Source organism: Chlamydotis macqueenii, chromosome 8 (assembly GCF_036417535.1).
Source record: "Chlamydotis macqueenii isolate bChlMac1 chromosome 8, bChlMac1.mat, whole genome shotgun sequence".
NCBI lineage: Eukaryota > Metazoa > Chordata > Aves > Otidiformes > Otididae > Chlamydotis > Chlamydotis macqueenii.
This window is the reverse complement of record NC_141563.1, coordinates 31,833,037-31,859,943: the sequence shown is the minus strand read 5'-3', so window position 1 is coordinate 31,859,943 and position 26,907 is coordinate 31,833,037. Positions and strand designations below refer to the sequence as shown.

The window sequence follows — 26,907 nt, the reverse complement described above, 5'->3', positions numbered from 1 at the left end:
TCAGTTATTTTTTTTATTTCATGTTGTTATTTTAGCTTTGGAGATTTTTCTATTATTATTCAGAACTAAGAAAACAATTTTCTACTCAGAATTATTACTACAGTGATTTGGAACAAATAAAATTACTTATTACGGTTTTATGCACAGTCTTACACAATCTTCTACTCATACTTACTGAGTACAGGGCAGATCAGAATTGGAGTTGGAGTGAGAACACATTCTTTCACCAAAGCTAATGAAGTTTGCCTTTGAAGAAGGCTGAAATGTTATGAAGTGGTAAAATATATTTTTTTATCAATCAGTAAACTCATTTATATCGTGCAATTAATTTGTACTTGCCATGATTCTTGGGTGATAATAATTAGCATGCTGTGTTGTTCCAATTATTTGGAATGATTTGTATGAAACATTAGAAATGAACTTTGAGTTATCTACCTGAGTGACTGAATTAACTTTGTAATTACTGGAGGCGTGAAATAAAAAAAAAACCTTTTTTTTTTGATCAGACATTGAGGAACAGGACTTGAAGTGGGAGTGCGAGGCTCCTCACAGACAGTGGATCATGTGCATAGTCTTTTATGTCAGAAGAAAACCGCATCAACTTGTTTTCCCATTCTAATTACAAAACACAGACCTCTTCTTACAGCAAGAGCTAGTGGTTTGGACCTCATAAAATACGTTGGCCTCTCTATCTCTCAACTATAGCCAATATCAATTTAAGTTACTACACAGGTGCCTGCAACAGTTCTCTCCACTGAATGAGGAGTGTGTGTTTCAACCTAACAATGGGGTCATTCAGCTTTCAGAGAAATGAATACAGATCAGAGACTTTTGCAGGATGCATGTAAGTACCAGACAAATTATTTATGTAATTCAGGAGCAGCTTTCAGAACTGTACCCAAAACAGGATACTTCTGTTGTCTGAGTGCTTAACTATCATCCTCGTGAATATGAGTCTCTTCTACAGTGAAGGTCTAGCTCTAAGTCTGGTAAAACCTGCCAACTTCCCCAAGTGCCTGCAACCCAGAGTCTTCTGTGAATCTATAACTGACTTGCTGGTATTCATATTGACTTCCAAGAGATTGTTTTGGCTGTACTTAAAGCCCCTTTTCAAAATACTTTGTGCCATGGAACTGCGCCTTAGGTTTTCTATTTCTTGTAACTGTTTTAAATCCTTCCCAGTGAAGTCATGAACATAAATATATGTATGCCATTCTATGCAATAATTAGAACAGCAGCAATTCTTGCAGTCATTAAAAATAATTGTAGTCTTCATCTAAACTACAATTAATGTGTAAAGCATACAGCCTCTTATTTAATTATCCTGACTCCACAATATACTGGGCAGCAGAACTGGGCTAGTTTAATTTTCCGGCAAATTAAAAGAGTTCCTCTGACTGAAAGCAGCTTAGAGCAAAGGAGACTTGAGGAAGAAGCTAAACGTTCTGATTCAGCCATTTGGTTTGGAGGCAACTCAAAGTGAATTGTACCTCTGTAGTGATTATTTAAGAGCTGAGAATAAACGTTCCTATTAACAGTTGTGGAACACATTTGTACCAGCCAAGCTTCTAAGAAACAGAAAATTAATTATGAACTACCATTAGACTTGTCTGGATCAGCATCAATCCTCAGACCTACATAGAATGTTTTTCCTAAGAGCATAATCTAATTATTAATAGGCGAACAGCTGCATAAATTACCTTCAAAAGTAATCTGGAGGCAAATTATTCAATTAAACAGAATTGTCATGCCAAGATAGTGTAACTAGCCCTGATGAGGAGTAACAGCTCAAACTGACATCAGGGTTAGTATAGACAACACATTTTATCATACACGAGTAATAGGCGCTTCAGGAAGGCAGATGACAGGCTAAGGTTCGAAACTGAAAGGGGAACAGAAGTTTAAGGGGTGCATACTTGCAGTACAGTGAGATGCTGTCATTCAGAGGACTAAAAAAGAAAGGCTGATGCTAGGAGCATTATAAAGAGAAGTATCTGTTTTGGCACTGTGTTACTTGACTCTTGTGCATTACTGAACAACTGAAATCTGTCAAGAGCATATGATACATCTTGGGTTCTGCTCTCAGTTCAGCTGATGTACAGCTGTAAGAAAATTGCTTTCCCAGTGTGTGCTTCAGTTTAACTCTCTGTAAATTTGTGATAATGACGGAGTTATCTGACACTTGTTTGCAAAAGTGTGTTTCGTGATCCTCTCTGTGGAAGAGAACACATGTATAAAGTACTGTGATTTTTTCATCACTCTAGAGCCTACCAATTTTTCTAGTCATTTTAACTGTCTTTCATACACATTATTCTTTAATTTAATTCCCCAGTCAATATATAGTATAGATTTTGCCTTTATACCATCTCATCTTTGCTTTACAGAGCTAAATAATGAAGAAGGAGAAAGTAATTTTGAGCACCAGGAAGTTAGAAGAGGTTTCAGTCAAAATGTAAAGGAAGACGGAGAATCAGTGAAACAGAGTGAAGTAGGAAGACTTATTTTAAGTGTTGACAGTGGTAATTTTGAGGTGAGGATGGAGCTCTGATAAGTAGTTTGTGTTTGTATGTGTAATGGCCTCAGTACCTACAATTTTTTATATGCTGTTATTGGTAAATATTTCAGAATAATGGCTCACTTAAGCAAATTTTACCCTTGTACACTTACTCATCTATCTAGAAATAGAATAATAATAAGAATAATGTTGTTTCCAACAATGAGCCTAACCAAATAATCTTGACTGCAGTTTGTCTTTGTGGAGTGTTTTTTATTTCTTTTTCCTTTTCAGAGGGGAAAATTCTTTTTACTTAGCTATGCTTTAGGCACAGAAATGACATGCTCCTTACTTACCAAAAATTTGCTATGTAACACTGGCTTAATCATTTAGCTTTGCTTTTATTTACCCTGCTTGTAAAACATAATTATTTGTAATTTTAGAGATGCAATTATATGTTGTAATGCAATTCCTACTTGAATATGAGGATACAAATTTTAAAGGATTCTAGTAAGTATGAAGTTTCTGTGTGGAGGGGATGATTACAAGGATAATTCTGAAACTGAGTTACTCAACTGCAAGCAGGTTAGAAATGATGGCCCTATTATTTCAGACCATTTAAGCAAGATATTCATCAGAGATATTACTTATAAAATATGTAAGTTATTTGGTCTTTTCAGCATTGATTCTACATTGATACACAAAATAGAAAATTATAGGTTCATAGGCTCATAATGAATTGTCACTTTCTATCACAGTTTGAATTTACTCTGTCTGAAACTGAAGATTAAAGAAAAAGACCTTAAGAAAACCAGTATGAAGCACTGACTTCTAGTTATCAGTGAACAATTAATACAATAAAACATCTTCTCACCATTTTCACTGGAAACTGGAACTGAAGCTTATTAATTTTCTTCATTTGGTTCAACCTCTTAGGCCAATAATTTAGATTTAGTCCTATTAAGAGTACTTTTTAAAAATCAAATGCTGATTTTTTACACAATTATACCAATATTTTTTACATGTCTTTGTGCACCTTGTCTCAAAGTCCTTTCTCTCACTTGGCCATCATAGAGAACTTTCGTTCTATTTTATAATTCAAAGAGATTCAGATATTAATAGGAGCAATAACTCTTCCCTCTTTAACTCTCTCACAGAACTGTCTTTGTATTTTGAGTGTAGGGGGAAACATCATCTACTGTTAAAGTTCTGCAGCAACAGAGACAGTTTTTAGCGGAGCCTATTTACAATCACTTCTTATCTTACTGAAGTTTATTTTTGGGACTGAAGTTTTCTATTCTGTGTTTCTATCTCTCCCTAACTGGGTTTTTTTTTCAGTTTCATTCAGGAGTATGTTGTGAGGCTAGAAGTCACAGAAGGGAGACTGAGACTGAATGAGGAGTCCAAAAAGAGAAACAGAGACATGAGTGGAAGGGCTGGTGAAAGGAAGTTGAAAACAAAGAAACGGAAGGGAGGCCTAAAGGCTGAAGTGGAGGAGTAACAACTTACCCGATATGACAGGAATTGAGTGAAAGAAGATGTTAAGTCCAAAGGGTTGGGCTCTGACCCAGTTTGGGGTAGGAAACTGGAACTGTCATGAGAAATGTAAGGATCAGGGGCTGGGATTTGGCAGTTAGAGAACAGGGCTAGGATGAAGAGATGAGAATAGGAAAGAGCAACCAGAGGCAAATTGAAAGGACTACACTTTGGGGTAACAGGAAGAAGTCTGTACTCACTAGAGGTCATTTACCTATGAAGCTTGGAGTAGAAATGAAGTTTCCGGCTTGTCCCCCTTCCCTTCCTGTCAGAAAATTCCTCTTTGCTGGTGCTGAAGGTGAGTTTGTTTTCTGTCTTTGGAACACTACTTGATTTGGGAATGCTGTAAAGAGAATCAGTTTCCATAGCCTTTCTCCCTTTGGCTGAAGTTAGAAAGCCTTATTCAGTTTCAAATCCCTTTTCACTGGAGACAAGGCGCAGTTGTTCAACAGAAGCTGATAATCCAAAGGAAAGATAAAAAGTATATTCTTAGTATGAACACCTCACATAGCCTATGATTTCATAAGATGGTTCATAACTTAAACAAATGTAGGCTACTAATTATTACTAGTGCTTAAATGGTATTGTATGTCTTCAAGACACTACACGACTTTCAACTCAATTACATTTGCAACTGAGTTACTAAAATGCAACTGAGATGTGTGATTGTTCTTGCTTAATCTTATGTGTCTCTTATTATCAGAGCACCTGACTATGACACAGTCTGTAATGGACAGACTTACTCTTAGTGATAGACTAGGCCTTTTGAAGCTGGGCCAGGTGAGCTATTGGTCAGGTCTCCACCTCATCCATCCTAGTTACACCAGTCACCAGTTACACCAGATGTAACCAGTTACATCTCAGATGAATTATTAATTTGATCTGTGTTAGTCAGTAGTTAGATGTTCTCTTAGAAATTGGATGATGCGATGTGTTATATCTGTTCATCTTAACCATCTTCTGGATATTACTGTGCACTTAAAATAGTTGACAGAACAGCCTGAGTATGCTTCAGCACTGTCTCAGTAGGCAGCTTGCCTTCTTAATTCAAATAGCTGAAGAAGGCTTTTTAAAATGTCATGTGGCTTTGTGTTGGTTTGGATGAGGAATGCTCACGTGCCTTCATATGGAGTGCTTTTATCTGGGGAAGAAAAGAAATAAGCTGTAACAACTTCTTAAGCTGTTGAAATTTGATTCATATTTGCTGCCTGACCGTACTAAATCACTAAAGAAACAAATTGGCAACACAGAATGAGCAGTAAATAAATATTAGAGCTTCATCGATGATGTATTCAGTCACACCAGATGCTTCCAAAATGAATTTATTTTAGTGTCTCCGTAGTTTTCTGGGAACCACTTCCCATTTTGGTTCTCTTGGGAGTGTTTGTATGTAAAGATAAAAAATGTCACATGCCAAAAGCTTTAACTTACCTTAGTTCATTTTCTCCAAATCTTGGCTGAGGTCTGTTGGTAGGATCGTTAGAAGGAACAAACTTGAGTTTTCAAGGCTTTTAGGTTGGCACTTGCTCATCAGCTTCTTCCAGGCATTGACCAAAATGGATGCCAAACAGATAGGTGATCTCTTCTGTTGTGTTCTGTTGAAAAGACAATTTCTTGTCTCTTCTTGAGCCACACATCTGCCATGGTTGAGATATATGAAGTAGACAACCAGGAATGAAATAGAGGAGCACAAGATACAAAATAGAAGGACTCTGTGAAGGAAGATATTGGAGATCTTGTTTCTCCACAAGAAGTGGAGAATAATAGACACAAAGTAGAAAAGGCCACCTCTGCCTTTAGTTGCCCATATTCTTTCCTGGCCAGCCTGAGATATCAAAAGGATAAGGATCTTCCACATGATGTCTTGTTTGCCTTTCTGGAATTAAAAAAGAATAGCAATACATACTGCCAGTGTTTTCACAGGAAGTGTTTCTGACTTGAGGAAAAAAGACACTTAAACACTTTTATTTGAGAGGAATGAGAAGGTGAATACTTTGTGTAAGTGTCATACTCGAAGGTCTAAAGCCTGAAAAGGAATGTAGGACATATCTTTATAAATCTTTCATTGGAGTCAGTCATCAAATAGATGTGTTGTCCATTAGCAAGTATAAGATAACTAAGGTACGGTATAGTGTGTTCACTAATATGATATCAGATGTAGTTTTTCTTCCAGCCAAGACTAAGCCAATACACCTCTAAAGAAGTCTATGACGTTCATTGTTATGCCATACCTGGAATTTGCACCAGGGATTTTGACAGGAATTGTTTCTGTATTGCTACTGAAGTGGAATGTATCAGTGCAGCTCACTGTCACAGACATGATGAACATCTCAACAGAAGTAGTCAAAGCAGAATCAAGCTAAATTATCTTAATTTACAGTAGCATTGCTGTTTGTCTTATGGAAGGGAATGTAATTACTTTATTTGTCTATTGCTATCTATTTGTCACTTTAACTGCTGCCAAATCTATCAGCTTTTACATGACATAACTTGCTTTCTCTTGTTTGATTAACTAAAGGTGATAGATATATCTGTACAAACTTGGAAGCAGAAGATTAAGTTCTGTTCTTTGCTTTTCATTCACTTTTTACATGCTTTTGGGAAAATGCTATCACCCACATGCTTAGTTGCTTCATCTATAAGATCAATATCAAGCCCTTTTTCATGATGCTATGAGGTTTCTATGAGACTCAGTAACAGAATAAGTTATTATTATCCTTGACTAAAAATGTCCTGCCTTACTAGTCCTTATTATTATTATAGTTCCTCCATCAGTAACAAACATTCTTCTTGGTTTTTTGTCTCCTTAAAAATATTAATGCGTTGAACCTCATTACATTCAGTATGGAATAAATTTAGAATAAGGCACATACCATTTCTCAAAAAAAATTGAAAAAAACTGTGTTCTAAAATTTAAAAAAGGACAGCTGTTTGGGTTGGGTTTTAGAGGGGTTTGTTTGCCGTAACTATGGATGGATTTGAAGGTTAGCAAAAAGATCTGCTGAGAAATTGCTTTTCTGTTGGCACAAGTAAGAATCTATCCTACTGGACTAAGAGTCAACTCCTAATTGTTCACAGAGTAACTGTTCAAATAGTGTAAATTTATGAAGACAAGGGAGCCAAAGCCTGGTTGGTGTTAAACAATAATTACATAATCTGAATCGTAAAGAACAAGGGATCCTCAGCTGAGGATAGGACTGCAAGACATGTCTTGAGCTGTGAATTCTGGATTGATTCCTCTCTTCCTTTGAAGAGAGCTGTGTATAGCTAGTTAAGTCATATAGTCAATGGAAAAAGGCTACAAAAAGACAGATGTCACCATATCACTTCTGATGATAGATGTTTGCTAGTAGTCCATGTTGATTTACTTCATATTAACAAGTTCTGTAAAGCAGCACATAGATATTTTTACAAATCAGTTGGTTTAGTTATTAGGAAATGCTTCCATCGTGCATATATACAGCTTTGTAAACATAAATACAACACGAAGCCCCTTTGCTTCAGAGCCAGTGCATATATACAGCTTTGTAAACATAAATACAACACGAAGCCCCTTTGCTTCAGAGCCAGTGCAGTAACTCTGTTAGCTGTGAGTGCACATACATAAAGATGATGAAATCATGCAGTTTGAGTGATTCTGCATGCTTCTTTTTACTATTGACTTTTTAAATCAGCATTTGTACCAAAGTAAATAAAAATAATAAGAGGACGGAATTTCAATTTTATTTTTATTTGCTTCACTGATTGCTATTCTATAATTCAATTGCATTTTTAAATTTCATATTCAAAATGTTCAGCCTGAGACACAAGCACTGATCTCCCTATGCAACAGGAAATTTGAATTTTTATCTCATTATAGGTCTATAATTCAGAATTCTTACCACACTAGACATTTTTACATCAGAAGCTCCCACTCTAAATTCTAATATCTTTTCTGCTTCAGAATAATGCCCATAGGGAATATGTACTTTTTCATATTACTATGATTTGTTCTCAGAAGGTCTGAGATCTTGTTTAGAAAAAAAAGACACATGCAAGAATTGTGGTTGTATAAACAATTACAGCCAGAATCCTATATCAGGCCAAACATAAATAATAATCCTCCTAACCTTTAAAGCTTTCCACATTATCTCTTGGGTGCAGAAATTTTGAAAGCCTAACTGCACTACAAAAGTAGGCGTTATCTCTGGAAATTCTCCAGGTTTTGGGGCAGAATGTGAATGAGATCGTATCAGCAGTATGGAAATAGTTGCCTTTAAGCGTTAAACAACTTTGTGGGCTTTCTTTCAAAATAATGCAGTATCATTTCATTGCTTCTTTGTAAGTCTTGTGCCAACATTGTAATAACTTTAAAAGTAGTCATCTTCCACATGAGAATGTAAAAGGAAGAGAAATAACAAGTGTACTGGTTCACTGCTGCAAGCCTATGCCAAAAGCAAACCTGGCCTGACAGGAGAGTGCTGAGCATTCATTACTTTTCTGGACATAATGGATGTTTTACTGCTGCCAGTCTGTTCTTTTTAGAAAGTAAACCATTCAGCTTATAAATCAAGAGCTGAGAATTATTTAGAATAGTGGTAACAAAGCCAGTCCCCCACCATGAAGTCACTTTTTGATGAATCACAATCCAGTCCCAGAGACGTCATCCTACCATTCACACCAGGAAATTAATGCAAACAGGAAAGGGGATAAATAAGTGGAATACTAATTATAAGAGTTTGTGTATATATTGAGGGGTTTTGAACTTATTTTGGAAGCTACTAAAGTATACGAACTAAGATTGCTAACCAAACTATATTGATAGTGAGGTGCTAGAAGCAAAATTGCCTGTTCTTTTAAAATGTTTTATACTTCATTATTCCCCAGTTGCTGTGGCTCAAGATTATTTTTGTTCCTGAGAACAGCTGATTTCCTGCATTTCTGCCATTCAAGCTGATAGAGACCTGCAAGAAAGTGAGTTTATAACTGGATATTAGTGATGTAATAGACAAAAAAAGGCCAAATCTTTATAGATGCTAGGCACTTGGCCCTTCCAACATCTATTGCTAGTATAGAGCTTTCTTTGTTTCTTGGTTTTCTCTTAATATTTTACTGTAATTTTTGAGCACCAGCCTCCGTGTAGGATGTTATTTAATGCACTCATTAATTAACTCACAAACATTTTGCATAGTATTATCAACTGTATTAAATGAGATTAAAATAAGATTATATACTGATTAATTCATGTGCTTAGTATCAGAAAGGAGACTTGTACAATGCCAGAAGCAAAGTCCAGCACTCATAGTACTTGGTCTGGACATCACCTGAGGCAGAAATCAGCAGCAGCTTTTTCACATACATGCAGTGCCATGGTGCATACATAATGTTTTTGGAAGGAAGAAGAAAATTATGTGTGTCTCTGACAAAGCATTGAGTCTCCAACAAGGAGTTCAGAATATAGCTTATTTGGAAGGACTAGGTGCATTTCAGCCTTGTAGATGTTATTTTAAACAAGGGTTCTTCAGGGGGATGTTCAACAAAAATTAAAGTGCTTAGAAATGATATTTTGATGGATATGAAATAAACAGAGACAAGCATTCGCTGTAAGATTGGGATGCACAGTAAACTTAGGTCATAGAATGGTTTGGGTTGGAAGGCACCTTAAAGATCATCTGGTTCCAACCCCCCTGCCCTGGATAGGGACAACTTCCTCTAGACCAGGTCGCTCAAAGCCCCATCCAACCTGGCCCTGAACACTTCCAGGGATGGGGCATCCACAGCTTCTCTGGGCAACCTGTTCCAGTGCCTCATCATCCTCACAGTAAATAATTTTTTCCCTATATCTAATCTAAATCTACCCTCTGCCCATTTAAAGCCATCTCTGTATTCCTCCCAGGCTACCTGTCCTTGCTTCCACTCTCTGTAGGCTTCCTTTTTGTGCCTGAGTTTGTCCAGGAGCTCCTTGTTCATCCATTCAGGCCTCCTGGTTTTTTTTGCCTTAGCACAGACTCATGTGAATTTTTTTTTTTACCTTGATCTTGGCCAACTGAATTTCAGCTACATCAGTGGAATGTATTTTTAGCAAAAGCAGAGGAGGAGGGTAAGGCTCATCTCCTGAGTTTTATGGCACACAAGCATGGCCAGAGCATTCTTTGAGAGCCAAGTCAGAATGATTCCACCAGGTAAAAGTAGTCCATTGTGCTAAAATCTAATTACCGGTATCCCTGGAACCAAACTAGAAAGATCCTCTTCCATCCTGTATAAAGATAGGATTCCTCCTTCAAAACATTGCCAATAGAAGCATCTTAAATATCTCTTTTATCCTCTGTTGTCCTGCTGTTAATAGAGAAAGGGAGAAAATAAACTCTGATTATGAACTAAACTGGAAGAAAGAGAAAATAGAAATGGCTTCAAATTATTACCACTTGCATTGGACCCCTTTTCCTCCTTTCATCTATAGTGTTTTGATCTACTAATAGATGTTTTAAGGATACGTTTTACTAAGTATGGTGATATCTTGTGGAATGAGTCTTTCAACTTAAGTTACGTCAGAAAGAGACATCAGGAAAAGAATCAAAAGAAATGGTCAGAGGTGAAAGGCTAGAAAAGCAATCAGCCTTTAAAATTGACAGAGAACTGAATCAGACCAGATTAAGTAGACAGAGGGCAGAGAAATTTCCTGATACATGACAAATGTATCAGGACAACTTGCCATACTTGCAGTAATACAGCTTTTTATTAGCGATTGATAACAAAATAATGCCTCTGCTCTGTAATCTTCCTCTGGCATTGAAATAATTTACCCTGATACCTTTTCGTTGCATACAGCTTCACACCTGAAACTTTGGAAGGTTTTTATCCCTAATCAGCTGGCTGTTAGTGTTCTCTTAACTTCTTAAATCTTTTTTAAAAAATTGTATTACAATCTTTTTTTTTCTATTTATTAAAATTATTATTCCATTATTGATTCCATGTTTATTGCATGGATTGTTCCCAGTTTCTTAATCTTGGGCTTGACAAACACATTTAGTGTGCATGCAGTGAACAACTAGAAATGGTATCCTGCAATTCCCAGTATTCAATAAGCCTAAATTATTCATATAATTCAGAGGCTTGATCTTGCAGTTTTGCTCAATGATTTATTCCTGTTGACTTCAGTATAGCTATGTGCAAAATAGATTGGCAGCCTCTGAAGATCATAGGACTTTTTCAGAAGAACCTTTTGTTATTAGGAATTGTGAATTTTTTAACCAAACTGTTTCCTAAGCCGAAACTTGTGGAAAAATATCTATTTTGACAAAATTCACTGTATCAATTTTTAAGTTTTAAAATCCTCAAAGCTTTCTATATTGGCATTTAAATTCTTAGTTTGAAGTTATTTTCACTTTTAATATTTTATTTGTAGTTTTAAACTTTGAGAATATGAATACTAACTTTGAAACATTTCTTATCAACTGTATCCAAACAAAATGTTTCTGTTTAACTGAACTGACAGTTTGGGGGTTACTTTTGCTTGAAAACTTAAAATATTTACACTCTGTCTGGATTTGGAAGAGGATACTTCAAATGTAAAATGTTTATATGACAGGAAATAATTTCCCTACATGTTTTTAGTGGCTAGTGGTCTCTCCAGAGGACAGTAAAGTACGAGTAATGAAATAACTAGTATTTTGAATATAGAAGTAATGACAAATGAGAATGAGTGGTGTGACTCTAATTAAGGGTTAGAGAAGCTGATTTATAATTTAAACTGGGAAATCAGCAAAGTCTTTGATTACAAAAACAGTTAGACTATTGTGCCCTTTTTTAAAGGATGGATGAACAATCTGTGGGTTATGGACAATTTCCTAGGCAGCTGTTCTTTATTTATCATTGTCAGATGTACTTGCTTGCTAAATAAAAATATAATGGTTTATCATATAATTCAGATGAAAGCACTAATTATGGTGAAACAGCAGTGTCTTTAGGGAAAGAGGTACAAAAAGACAAAGGACTATTTTGTATAATATAATAATAGCTTTCTTACCGCATCTTTCACTTAGGGAAACTGAAGTAGAGCTCCCTGAAGCTAGGATTTCTGTAATTTCTGTCTTATGAGGAAGAAATTACACAGAACTGCATTTGTAAATCAGGTGTTACAGAAGTTTATTCTTCAAGAAATTGTACTTCAGTCTTTTCTATTGTTCTAGAATTCTATTGTTTCCTGTCACTGTGGTTGTTCCATCAAATAGTGCTTAGGAAAGAATCTCTCCCTGTCTCTGCGGATGCTATTATTTCTGTTTGAGTGGAGGAAAAGAATCGACATCAGCGGAATCACCTCAAAAACTTTCATGTCTGTGCCTCCCTTCCAGAATACAAGTCTGCTAACTTAAAATGCAATGATCCTTCAACTGTTCTCATTTTCTGGAATTAGTTTAGAAGATCTTCTTGTTGAGCAGGTATCTTGCAATGCTTTGAGATAAAACAGCATGCCTTATCTCTTAGGCCTGTAGATTGACAGCTTGGATCAGGTTTTCTAGGCTAAGAATGGAAAGTTACTGGGGCCTGACTTCAGCTCCTGTGTAGAGACAGCTGGAAAAGGTCGGCCATTATCACCAGACAGGCCCCCACCGTTGCCTATGCCTAGCTGCTGCAGAGTTGGCGTAAAAGATTGTTTCGTATCCTATATTGTGGGCATCACTATGTTTGTGAGCTGGCTAGGTAGGTGCATGTTTCTGCTATGCAGATCTCTGTCAGAGTAAAACAGTGTTGGAACTCATGAGCCAAAAAAGTAATTTCTGATCTCTGCACAGCCTCTATATAGTCTCAACAGACAAACTCAACCCAGTGCAATTTGCTTTGCAATTTTTCTGAGCAGGAAGTCATGAAGTACTTATAGTATGACTAGATATGAATCAATGTACAACCAAGAGTATTTACTTTTACTTTGTAACTTTGATTAAAAGACCAAAGCATTTTTTCTACAAACTGATTCCAATGCAACAAAGGATGAAATATACGCCACGTTTAATTTCATCATGAAAATGCTTCTGTTAACCTCAGAGAGAGTAGTTAGGTGCTTAAAATCATGTGCCTATTCAAATTTGTTGTTTCAAAGCTTGCATATGTAATACCTTAGTTTCCTTTAAATTGCAAAAGTGGTAAGAACACCAACTCTAACAGTCATCAGTATTAAGATATTCATAGCACTCAGGCCTCTGCTCAAACTTCAGACTGCAGAATTTCCTAGCTCATACTAAAATAATAACATGAACAATTACAGCCTCATTGTTCTTTGACAGAAACCCTTTGAAAATCTTATCAGCAAGAACTCTTTTTATCTTAACGAAAACACAAAGTACAGGTCCCCTGCTCTTAACCCGGGGATGCTTTAAGAAGAATCTAGTCCTGTCCAATTGCAGTATTATTGATGAGTGAAAGCTTTTTTTTGTGCTTTGTAATGCCTTTAAAAGCAGCACAAACAATATTTGTCCATACAGTATGAACCCTTTGCAACTGATCATTGCCATTACATCTCTTTAGCCTTCTAGAATTTGTCTGATAGATAATACAAGATCATATCTATGTAAATCCAGAGTTCTGTTTGAAGTTGGACACCCAAAATTGAAATAGAGAGGGCTTAATATGTCTTTCAAAGCATTATCTGGGCTCATCCAGGCTTCAGTTATAAAATACAAACATACTTATATTATTCAATTATAATATATATCATTTCAGTTATAAAATATAAACATACAGAAAATTTTAAGCCCCGCAGCACTTGCTAATAGCATGTTAGGACATTGCATTGGTATCAATGGACAGAGAGAAGATAAACAGTCTGCAGAGTAATAAAAGACCTTTTATTGTAGTTGGATTCTCTGTCCCAGCACAGTGGCAGCTGGGCCTGATTTTCCTTTCTTTGTGATATCCTTAGTAACCATTGTCTTAGAGTCATTCGTGTAAGAATAGACCAAATGACTGAATGGACTGTAGAGTTCGCTTTTCTCACCATCAGAGGAGGAAAATACAGACATTTGCACTGCCACAAGCACCAATTTCCTGCACCCTTAAGTTACACTCCAAGTGAGCAGTAGCTGATATAGCTCGGAACATACATATGACCTGAACATTTCCATGCCCCACTTGTCCCAAAAATTCTTTGGCTGCAAACTGTCTTTTCATTTCCTTCTCATTTCTTCTTTCTTACTTGATCTCTCTTTTTGCTCTCGTACTTCTGTTACTTCTTCCTTTTATTCTCTCTTCCAGCCCTCCCTCCCCCTTTTTTTTTTACTAAAAATGAAAAACCTTGCTCTCAGCTTCTTTCAGGCAAACTGAGTTTTTGTGCAGTACAGTCTCTGCTCTTCAGGGTCTTTCTGCAAATCCTGAAGTACCTCTAGCTCTTACTTCCTTAGACCACTCCATAGAATGATTCCAAGGCTTCAGGAGACAGCAGCTGTTCAAGCATGGGAGCTATAATGTACTCTAGGATCAGCCCTTCTATTTCTTCAATAGTTCTTCAGTACTTTTGTTTCCCCTCTTGTTCTGCAAGCCAGTGCATGGTGTAATACTTGCCTTTGATTTCAACTAGAGCCTGTTTGAATGCTGAAGAGCTCTAATGGCAGTGATGAGTTGGAAAAAGTTCTTAACTATAGTCAGGTCAATTAAAGCTTATTTGTACAGTTGGGTGCTGACAACTATATGGACAAATATTGTTTGTACTACTTTAAAAAGCATTACAAAGCAACGAAAAAGAGCTTTCAGTCATCAATAACACTGCAATCAGACAAGACTCTTGGGGTTAAGAGCAGGGGACCTGTACTTTGTGTTTTTGTTGAGATAAAAAGAGTTCTTGCTGACAAGATTTTCAAAGGGTTTCTGTCAAAGGACAATGAGCCTGTAATTGTTCGTGTTATTATTTTAGTATGAGCTAGGAAGTTCTGCAGTCTGAAATCTGAGCAGATGCTTGAGTGCTACATTTGAAAAAGGTGCCATTAAACATTTGTAACATTAATGTGGTATTAAACAATGTAACATTATGCAACAATGAAACATTTGAAAAATTATTTCCATGGAAAAGTATTGATTCTCTAATGTTTGGATGCAGCAAAATCAAATGGTGTTATAAACTGAAAAATAAATTTATCATAGAATCATGGAATGGTTTGGGTTGGAAGGGACCTTCAAAGGTCATCTAGTCCAACCCCCCTGCAGTGAGCAGGGACATCTCCAAGCAGATCAGGTTGCTCAGAGCCTCATCCAACCTGGCCTTGAATGTTTCCAGGGATGCGGCATCCAACATCAGTTGTGTGAGGCAAGAATAATTCTTCTAAGGCAAAATACTAACCGAATAAATAAGTAGCCATTTTGTATAGGCTGTGGTCCTACAGATGTTTAAAAGGCTATTTAAATATCATTTGATAATCTTTACTAGGTGAAAAAAATGCAGAAATTCTTCTCATAGCTTTTGGAGAATTTTTACAGACACTTTGTGTTCACATTTCTTTCATTCAGGTTTTATAGATGTCTTTTCCCCATGCCCTTCTTAACTGACTTTCTAGGTAGATGAAAATAAATATATTTGGCCTTGGTAATGAGAAAGACATATATCTATGTATGTCTGCCTAGTTTGAAGGTATCTGGTTTGGCCCTCTTCCTAGCACATGCGTTAATTCAATCACACACTTTTTACTCTTTATTTTTTCATTCCGTTTGCAGTCAAAATATGACAACAGAATTGTACATGTCAGTGAGATCCCAATTGGGAAATTCTCGATATTCTGAGCCCTCTTACATTTCATTCCATGAAATGACTTCCTGTAGCGTCACCAAATGTTAATAATTTTAATTGGGAAAGAAGCAATTGCTGATGAGTTCTTCTTTCTCAGAAAGGTCAAATTTAATTCTGTTGGAGGAAAAAATTAAATTACTTTGACTATGATAATTTGCTGTTTTCTACAATCTTAGGATGATTAATATAGATACCACTGCTCATGATTTCTCTTCCTCATGTATTCTTTTTTGGAATGTGAAAAGACAAACTTCAGCTCTAATTCTCAATAAAGATGTAATCGGCATGCTGGGATTTTTGAAAGTCATAGTTCATCTTTCTTCTTCAGGATGATTTTCCTTACAAGTTCTGTAACATAAGGTCTTATTTCTTCAACAGAGACAGTAGAGTCCCAGGCCTTTACGACTTTCCCATTGGGGTCCACCAGGTATTTCCAGAAGTTCCAGGTTGGTTCTTCTCCTGTAGAATCTACAGTCAAAAAAAAATTTTTTTTTAAGTGGAAACTTAGAAAAGAAAACCACGTTAGGCAATTCCTGATATGTGTTCACATCAATTTGATGATTACCCTCTCAAAGGAAGAAGGAATGTAAAATTAAGAGGAAGTTTAGACTGAATAATAAGATTATTTTTCTGACAGACAGGGAGCTTTAACTAGACAGTAGTCCCCTGGATTAACAAAATTTTAAGAATTTTCAATCAGACCAGGAGCCTCATCCCACTAATTGCACAAGTACAGATGCTACTAATTAGCACCTTTTTCCATTGATTATACGGTGAGCAAAATCTCATGAGGAATCATAAGATATTTCAAAGTATCATCAAGACACAGACAGACCTACACTGTTGACTATCTTGTCATTATGCTGCATAAATAGACTGTCTCCAGCAGCCTGCCTTAGCATGTGGACCAACAGGGAAACCAAAGTTTTTCAAGTTTCACGTGACATATCTGCAGTAACAACCCCGCTGGGCAAAATTGGCTGGAAGGATGTGAAGAGGATTAAAGGGAAGTTTGTCTAGAAGAAAGATCCATTACAGATACCAGGAAGGAGGTGTTCTTGAGGTAGTAAAAAATACTACCAACACTCCTTTAAATTCAGTGGTACATGGGAGAACACTGTGATGCTGGAGAGAAGCAGCGATATAGTCCTTGCGAATGCAGCTCAGGTGATACCATGTCATACTGGGCTTTATTATATATCATTGCTGGGAGACATTTCCTTCACATTGGATAAAGACTGATATTTTATTTCGGCATTTAAATTGGATTTGAGCATTTGTTCAGTGCATGAAAAGTAGTGCCTTGATAAAGAAAGTAGTGCTTTGATAGAGAATATCCTGCTTTATAGTGTATTTTGTCAGCTGTGTGCTAAGAACGAGCAAAACCTCTTCAGGTCTCAGTGCTAGTTATAAAGCAGAATTGAACTGGAGGAACTGTACAATATGGCTGTTCCAGTGCTTGGCAAGGAATGAGGAATGGGGTATTCAAGGACATCTCTTAGTGCCTGTTTTCATTTTTTGATTGTTGAAGTAAATTATGTAGGTGCTTTGCTTCTACTTATCCTACAGCTCTTGAGATGAATCTTATAAATCCAACCTGCAGCAGTCGTGTCATGGGAGAAGCACTTACAAGACTGCAAAGTGGAAAAAGGAAGATCAGGTGCTGTATGCATACAGGGGAATATTTCAAAACCTGTATTCCACGTAGAGGTTTACTAGACTAGTTTTTACAGGCGTCTGTTGTTGTAGTGTCTTCACCCCTGGAGATCTTTTTAGCAGGTTAGACAAAGCTGTCAGGAGTGACACAGAGAGAAATCCTGCCTTGTGCAGGAGGATGGACTACCTGACTTCTGACCTCTTTGACAATTCTGCACTATGATTCTGTGAATAAATATTTGTCATAAATGTATTTTTTTCTGTTAGATGGTATTTTGTGTCAGAGGAATTCTACACTGGGGAAAAAACCCTCCAGTGTTCGAGATTACTCACCAATTAAGTACTTGAAGGCAGGAATTGCACCGGCTCCGCTGACTGCAATTTTGCTGAACATAGGAAAGGAGGCACCGTAAGTCTTTCGCGCAAAACTCTCGATTTCTTTGTTAGTATCTGGTTCTTGCTGGCCAAACTGATTGCATGGGAATGCCAGCACATTGAAATGATACGGGCCGAGGTCTCTCTGTAACTGCTGTAAGGCCTTGTAGTGGCTATCTGTATACCCACACTCACTTGCAACGTTGACAACTAGCGACACCTGAAGAACAAGAGAGATGAAAAAATGTGCTGCACATGTCAGTTTTCCAACAGAAGGCTGGGATGCAGATTATTTTCAAAAAATAAGAATGCCTAGAGAGCTGTGACTGAACACTTATGTTTGAAACTACATCAAATTCAATTCACAATAGGAAGATTTAATATTTATTTTACATATTCTCATTTGGCAACCATGAAGATAATCGATAAACTGCTAAGCAATCTTAATTCTCAGTTTACAGAGAATCTATGTTTCTCCATTCTGCCTCTTGGATAGTTTCTAAGCATATTTAAGAAATTACCATCCAGCTAAGATATACCAAGTTGCATGAAATCAACTTGCAAATTAATGTATTTTTGGTAGTTTATTTATCTGTTGTGAAGCATCTGTTCTGCAGCATCTTTCCTTGTATAGAATTTAGTACTCATACAGAACTGGATGATCCATTTATCATTGCTAGTGTAGATGTCTTGACCTGGAAGTTAATAGAAGCAATTACAGGATTTGGGGTTGGTCTACGCAGTATGGACTGTAAAATATTCCACCATTTCTAAAGTACATCTACTCAGTTGTGACAAAATGACAATAGTTTTTACATAAAGGTTTACTGCCTCAATTAGAGATTCCAAGAAGGGAAGATTGTGCCCACTGTTCTTTAAAGTTTTTCCTGTAGCTGATCATTTTTGACGTTGTGTGCATTGTGTCATTCAGACATCACCACCAGGCATGTATCTGCCTGCACAGATCCAGCAGAGAGGAAGATATCAAATACAGATGAGCACAACAGGAGAATAGAGGCATGTCTAAGGAGAATACTTGGTGAAACAGATTCTGCCAAGAATTTATTGGAGAATTTACGTGACTTGAGCAGTTAGGGTTACACAGTTACACAGTTTCTCAAGGCTTTGAAGAGCTTTCCACTGGTTTTTGAGGTATTTTATCCTTAAATCATAGAATCATAGAATAGTTAGGGTTGGAAGAGACATGCAAAGGTCATCTAGTCCAACCCCCCTGCCAGGAGCAGGGACATCTCCAACCAGATCAGGTTGCTCAGAGCCCCGTCCAACCTGGCCTTGAATGTTTCCAGGGATGGGGCATCCACCACCTCTCTGGGCAACCTGGGCCAATGTTCCACCACCCTCAGTGTAAAATTTTTTTCTTTATCTCCAGTCTGAATCTACTTCCCTCTATTTTAAAACCATTACCCCTTGTCCTGTCACAACAGGCCCTACTGAAGAGTTTCTCCCTGTAGGCTCCCTTTAGGTACTGGAAGACCGCTATAGGGTCTCCCCGGAGCCTCCTCTTCTCCAGGCTGAACAGCCCCAACTCTCTCAGCCTGTCCTCATAGGAGAGGTGCTCCAGCCCTCTGATAATCTTCGTGGCCTCCTCTGGACTTGCTCCAACTGGTCCATGTCCTTCTGATGTTGGGGGCTCCAGAGCTGGACACAGTACTCCAGGTGGGGTCTCAGAAGAGCAGAGTAGAGGGGAAGATAAATAACCTCTATAATTTAGACTTAGAGTTTTTATTATTCTTACAAATTTTGTGAGTTGCCACTTGTTCTACATAAATTGAGTCCATTCTAATATTTTCTTGAGAGAGGATTAAAGCTGAATGTCATAGATCTTTTAGATACAATATAATTTTATTAATAAAAATAGCATTATGCACTTCATAGTGATGTTTCTTTTACATATAATTACATTCTATTCCTTTTTTCAGACCAATTTATAAGAGTCATAAGGCAATGTAAATATTGTAATACTAAAAATTCTCCCTACCTAGATTAAAATCAGGCATAGTGCAGAAAAAGCACTGGGATTTGGGAACCAAAATTCTACCTGGTTTACACTGAATCTGGTGGGTTTCTACAGACATGCTTTTATACAAAATATAAAAGTATATAGGAAATAGGAATAGAGTGCATCAACATTATAATATATAAAAAACAAATGACTACATGTGTACAGTGTTTTTAAAACCAGAAAACAAAATGGCATGTAAAAGCCCACAGCCTGGGTAAGGTACAGGATCATAAGATGAAATCCCTAGAAGGGGTAGGAATGAGTAAATAAAAAGCTAAGGGGCTGTTGGAGTTTATAATTTCTTACATTAAACATTAACACTTACTTTGTGTATTTTGTACATATTTTGTAAATATGGCTATATTTAAACTGGTTTCAGAGCGGCACTGTTTTCCCTGGAAGACACATAATCTTATAAAGCACAAATTGAGTAGTGTCTCAACAGAATACAATCTAAGCAATCCCTGTACATTTGCATATGAAATATGATCTGGAGTCACATAGCTCATTTCCAGGCATCACATTCATTCAGACAACATTTACAAGCTCTACCTGAAATTTTAAATTCAGTCTCCTAGAACATCCAAAGATATGGCGTATAATTAGATTTTTTTTTTTCAGAGAAGAGGTAATATTTTTATGATGCATTCCTGTTGCAGGCTGTCAGCACTTCAAAAGGAACTTATATATTGGACATAAAAAATAGCTATTGGCAGTTCTGTTCTTTTCAAATAATCTGTATTTACCAAGCATAGTGATAACTGTAGTTTAGTATGACTGGAGTAAAGATAAATTGCATCACTAAGAGTTGAAGTCACATGTAGGTCTTTCATATGAAATTCTAGAGGCTTTTTAAAGTATAGTTTAAGACTCAGCGTTCTCGTGATACAGAAGTATTCATATACCTTACCTTGTTCACATCTATTGGTACTTTATCCCCAATATAATGGTAACATAAGAATTTACCTTGGAGGTTGGAGGAAATAAGGTTTTGTAGGTATAATTTTTTACTTGATTTCAAAGCTAGGAGGGCTTGAAAGAATTCACTCAAAAAGAAACATCAATTTTAATTTACAGCTGTTTAAAACCAGTGATTACTTGGCATGGTGGTAGAAGGCATGAGAGCTCACACTGCAAATGCAGCAAACTCACAAACATTCTCCCACAAAATAGAAGGAAACAACAACGCAGCATTTCTTAGAATGGCAGACACATTACGCTTCTCTTTTTTCCTCGGAAAAATGCATTCTCTTACTGAACTCCCCAATTTAATACTGCAACCCCCCTAAAAGTATTACTAACACATATAACAAAAAACTTTCAGAATTTATTAATATTTCATAAGGGATGTTTAAAATGGTTGTTTAAAAATCTTTCCCAAGTTGTCTTTCAAGTGTCTGGTACAACAAACGATTAAATGTGGTGATTTTTGGGAGGGTCTGTGTTTAATTTATAATAAATAACAGTCATCTTTTGTTCTCATTAAGAGGCTGTACTTGGACTTCTTACAACTATTAATGATTTAAATTAAGGCCGGTATGCCGCTAGACTGACTTTAGGCTTTCAGAGTGCAAGTCAAGTACACCACCTAGTGTGCAGCACAAACAATTCATCCTGGACCTTACAAAAATTATTTAATTTAAGCTGAATTCTGTATTAGCCAGTCTGATGTCTTAATACTATCCTTTCCTTGCCTTTGCTTAGAAAGCCCATGCATTCTAGTAGTGACCTCACTTATTTAACATTGCAAAAATAGTTCTTGGTTTACCTCATGTTTATACCATAGACCATATACATCCCTGAAGAGACTGATGAACCTGCTGTCAGCCTCAAGTAACCCTTTGGGGATCTTTTAGCGCAGACAGTAGATACTTGGGTTTTTAGACCTGGAGTTTCTTAACTGGCTCAGCCTTACTGATGGAAGAACCGGCCACAAGTGTCAGATCACAGCAACTCACAGAGCTGTTATCTTCATGGAAAAAAACAGCAATACTTTGTACGGTAATTAACTAGCTATACCCTGTATTTATACACGTGCAGTAATACTACATTCTCAGATTGCAGAGAGCTGTGATGCAAAGTGCCTAGCATTACTTTCAATAGTAAAATAATACTTCACATTGTTATAGAGCCTAATGCTCTATATCATGCTATTATCTATTATCATGTTATTATCATAGCACCTTTGGTTCAAGATTTCCAAAGTGCTGCACTAACGGTGCTTAATTACACCTCAGCACACTGTACTTCGCTGTGTGGTAGGTAGGCAGGCAGGCAGGCAGGTAGGTACTGTTGTATCTAGACAGGTATAAACACGGCAGGGAACAGTTGATGCTTGGGAGTTCTGAATCCCAAATAGATACTATTTTTGGTAAGAATAGGGCCTCTTACAGCATATCTGATAGAGTTCATAAAGTAAAATATAAGCTTTATTGAATTAGACAAGCAGATAGATTAGGTAGAAAACTAATCTTATTTGAATCCTGCTGATTGTTTTCCAACCACACGTCACTGCTCTTCACTTTTAATGCAGATAGATCAGCATCAGTATGGTAGCCTGGAAAAAGCATAGGAGGATGGCCTTCTTGCGCAACACAGTAAAAGACAGCTTTTTGATCTATTTAACTTGTGCTACTCTTTTTTTTTTTTTTCAGTCATAATAGTCCTCCCTTTCTCTGCTTTCAGGAAGATGTAATATTACACCTGATTTTGTAGCATGTATGCCAGATTTTTAGCATTCCAGCAATATAATTTCTTATGCCCTCATAAAAAGGGAGTACTCCCTCACATATTTTTGATATTTTTAGTAAGGTGGAGGATAGGTTATGTCTGTGCACATTTATTTCACACACAAAAAAAATTATGTTGCTTAATTTTTTTCATTTTTGTTATTTCAGAATTGTTAGTACATTTCTTATATAAGGGAGGGTCCTTGTGATTTATATCAAGATGCACTTGAACAGAAAATGAAATAATATCAATCAGTCTTACTTTTTTCTTTACTAAGAAAATTATCTCAATGATCTGAACACACAATAATTTGTATTAATAAGGAGTTATTGAAGAAAGATTCTGCAAGTTATGAATTGCACTGATTGTTTCTACTTAGCATGGCTCTTGTGTTTTTAGAATGAGCAGATTTTTCTTTTATAATACACTCTGGAAGCTTTTGGATCTTTTCAATTCCGAGTTAGTTTCTTCACTACAAATTATGTAGTTATTTAACTAAATTAGTCGAGTGTCTGAACTGAAGAAAATGTTTTCTCTACATCTGCCAGAAAGCTTAAGGCTGTTAAGAACGGGTTTAGCAATTAGCAGACTATTGTTCCAGGGGCTAACTAGTGACTCACTCTCTTTGAAAAACACCAGCAGTACATACGTAGTACTTATATATTATTTGCTTTATTTTAATAGCTTTAACATTTTATGATAAATGTACATCTTAACATGACTTACCTAACTGCAGATTTAAGCAGGTTTATTTTAAGGAAAAAATGGGAGTTTTAATTAACCTTTGTCTACCTTGATGCTGAGTTCTGATGGCATAATGACAGAAAGGGATGTGTTTTATTGCTATGATTTTATTTAAAATTGTGCATATGCATTATCAAACAGCAGCTAGCCTGAAAATTAATAGACTCTCTGAATGCAAATCTTTTTGTTCCATACAGAAGCTGGTCATCACTTTTTTGGAATAAACTACTCCATATGGCCTAGCAGGGATCAAGGAGTACCATTCACCGACGGTGTTACCTTTTCCAAGGTACGGCTCTAGAGCTCTCCCTTATGAAACCAGTCAGGCCTGCTATCAGAGCCCCACTGGAGACACAGACACACCCCCCTACCCTGGTGTGTTCATGAGATACCAGGGCAGGCTCTGCAGCTTGTTCCAGGGAGGATGTACACCCATAACTCTCTGCAGGGTAGCTGTAAGCCATTCCACCGAGTTCTCCCTTTACTCCTTTCCACGTGGATTCTGGCCCTGAGTTAGAGGAGCTATAAGCGGTATTTGCTTATTCAGACAGATCTGCAGATGACCTGCTGACAAAATATGCCCCAGTAACAGGATTTATTGACAGAGCCTTTGGAAAGAACTCCTAAAAAAAAAAGTAAATATTGCATAATATTAAATAGGTTCCATGGTTTTTCCAACATAGATATTTGAGTGTGCATTGGACCAGTTCTATTCTATCTGAATTGTGAATGGGGGAGGAGGAGGAGGACTTTGACCAGATAAGATTCAGACCTCTCATTTGGTCCCAGTCTACCAGTATCCCTTTCTATTGAGCTCAGGAAAATGTACATCTCCTGTGGGCCTTCTCTGCCTTCCTGCCAATGTTTTAGTGACTTGCTGCTGTGGACCAGTGAGCTCACACAAAGCTGAAGAGTAAGGGTGAAAGTGAGAAGTGGTGCGTGCCTTTTTGGGCAGCAGCTATGTTGGCTGTATCACAGAAGATGTGTCACTTGGGTGCTAAGGGGGGCAGCTGTGGGCTTTACGTTGATTTTATCTTGTAGGATGCACCCTGTGTGCTATCTTCCCTTTTCACTCTTCCACAGGTACTGACCATCTTTCCTAGACGGTCAAACCACAAAAAACCACAAAACAAAACAAAACAAAAACAAACAGACAAACAACAACAACAAAAAAACAAACAAGGAAATTGTTCTTAAAATGGGAAGGAAACTTCTGCCTAGAGCTCCTTAATATAATATAAAAGACATGTAAAAGTGTATGTGTGTCTACAAGCCCTTCTTCATATTGCTCTGTCACACTCAGAAGTTACTAAGGGGAGGAGGATGATGTTGCTACAATTTCACTATACACTGATATTGAAACAATTATTTTATCATGTCTCTTGCTTTTTTACTAATTATGGTGAAATTTGTTTAATCCATTAGCCACTGATTAAATACCTTTTTTTTTTTAATGCAGAACATTAAAATGGAATGGTATTTAGGCAAAAATAATTTACTCAAAGTCATGCAGTTAGAAGGCAGAAATAAGCTCCAAAAGTTATCCAAACTTTGAAGGAAAGGCAGGCGGGCAGGCATCCCCTGCTGCCACGTCTACAGGCAGCAGCCTGAGCCGAAGAGAGGCGGACACACACACGCACCCAGCCCGAGGCTGCACTGCAAACCTTTTATTTCCAGAGCGCAAAGACCTACGGAGCGGTAGGAAAGGAAGCATGCAGGCAGGGCTCCAGATCAGTTAGAAGAGGGAGTCGCCAACCCGAATCCATCTGCATGCGTGCAGCGGGTTAATGTACAATCTCTCTCCACCCCGACTCGGGTTTTGCAGACACGCGAGGGCCGGCGGGTTAGTGAGGCAGGACCAGCTGCCCGTCCCCGTGCGGACTTACCGAGCCCCTGTACTTCTCCAGGGAGACTAGCTTGCCCCTGATGTTTACCACTTTGAAAGTGTAAAAATCAGGCTCTTTCTGCTGCGTAGCGGAAAGGGCTAAGAGCAGGAGCGCTGCAATTGCGAGGAGCATGGCTAGAGGGACGAGGAGAACTTTGGGGAAGGAAGAGGAAGGCTGGTGCTCCACACTGCCCTCAGGATCTAACATGCTGCGCGGCCGTGCTGCAGACACTTGCCACGATGGGAAAGCCCTGCCGCAAAGAAAGGACTGCTGCAAACGGAGCTTTTGCAACAGTCTGGGTTCTGCACAGGGTGGGAAGCTGTGGCCATACCAGAGCTCAGGAGGATGTCTTCGTGGAGGATTCAGAGTAGAGCATCTCATGGCGGTAGTGGTGTATTAAGTAAGGCCATTTATGGGTACGAGATGAATGAACGTGCTAGTTGGCTCCAGAACAGTAATACCATATGTATCTGTGGAATACTAGTCAAATTTAGAGATCTGCTTCAACTATGTACTAGCAAAATTATTGTTATTGTGGTTTTTGATGGATTTGCAAGTGCCTTTTTTTCGTGTACTAACTATAGCATCGAGTAACTAGGTGTAATGTCAAAGGATAGCAGCGGTTTGGTTGCTAGTGGTTACTGATGCAAGCGCTCTGAACAGGATTCACAGCATACAGTCAGCAAAACCTGAATTACAAACATGCCGTGCACGGCATCATGTGAAATGGAGCACCACTAACCAGGCCTTCAGGAAATCTGTCTCTGCATGCACCTGGCTGGTGAGAAGTGAGTGGCCAGACCACTGGTCTTCATAGTATCATCCAGGGGAATCTGCATCACCAAAGGGTTTTTAATCAAGAAAGAGGCATTAAGCATCAAGAAATGAATTTAGTATGAAAGCTTTCAGATATACAAAGCTAAACCACTGCTTCAGTGCACTGATGCCATTCTTGGGTTGTCTGCAAGAAAAAAATAGCCATTTGTACAATTTGCTACTACGCCTGCTGGAATAAAAAGATTTGTATATATAAAGTAACAACAATAGAAAGCATTTGATGGTCATTGATTTCTTCTTGGACCGAGAAATTGGTCCTCCATGCCTATGATTCTGATAATTCTTGGCAAAGAAAAGCAAAATGTAGTGATTTACAGAAAACAATTAAGTAGCACATCCAAGGCATATTGGAAATCTATGCTTTGAAGAGCCAATTACATTTTGTAATCTCACTTTGTTTTTTGGTTTTTTTTAACTGAGTTTTGGTAGATCTTTGACATCTTGATTAAATTTGGTTAGGTAATTCAAGCATAAGTGGCATTACTGTAAGTGAAGAAGCCATGTAGAACTAGTTGAAAAATTTAATTATAGTTTTTAAACATTTCAGATTTTTCATATTTTTATGTATTTCAGCTCAAGTAAACATCCATTATCAAGAAATAATGCAACATGCTACAAAAATATGTAGATGGAAAACCTTCTACCATACTGTATCTAGGGAAGATACACTGCTAAGAATCGGAAGTTCTCGTCTTCACAGATAAGTGCTATCTTTCTGCATACTTTCCGGACTGTAGTATTGACCAAGAATCTTTCATTTAGATGACAGTCAAGTATGATTTCCTCATTTTATAAATAAATTATCTAAGAAGCTTTATATTTTCCTCAGACACAGCTGGCGACAGAGAATAGGGTTTTAATATAGTATGGACATTTA

General features: G+C 37.4%; 1 protein-coding gene across 1 annotated transcript; it reads right to left on the bottom strand.

Moving 5' to 3' along the window:
- Window positions 1-15,670: 15,670 nt before the first annotated feature.
- Window positions 15,671-25,400, bottom strand: GPX7 (glutathione peroxidase 7). Its single transcript, XM_010125607.2, has 3 exons — window positions 25,194-25,400; window positions 17,769-18,030; window positions 15,671-16,247 (listed from the first exon to the last, which is right to left on the bottom strand). The coding sequence occupies exons 1-3, from the start codon at window positions 25,398-25,400 to the stop codon at window positions 16,084-16,086; spliced, it is 633 nt and encodes a 210-aa protein (XP_010123909.2). The 3' UTR covers window positions 15,671-16,083.
- Between the last annotated feature and the right edge of the window lie 1,507 nt (window positions 25,401-26,907).

Bases quoted from the DNA above. Each gene is read 5' to 3' on its own strand.
- GPX7 (XM_010125607.2), bottom strand. From the start codon at position 25,400: ATGTTAGATCCTGAGGGCAGTGTGGAGCACCAGCCTTCCTCTTCCTTC. The intron at 18,031-25,193 runs GTAAGTCCGCAC...CTTGTTCTTCAG, and splicing joins TGGAGAAGTACAGGGGCTCG to GTGTCGCTAGTTGTCAACGT. The intron at 16,248-17,768 runs GTGAGTAATCTC...TTTTGACTGTAG, and splicing joins TGCCTTCAAGTACTTAATTG to ATTCTACAGGAGAAGAACCA.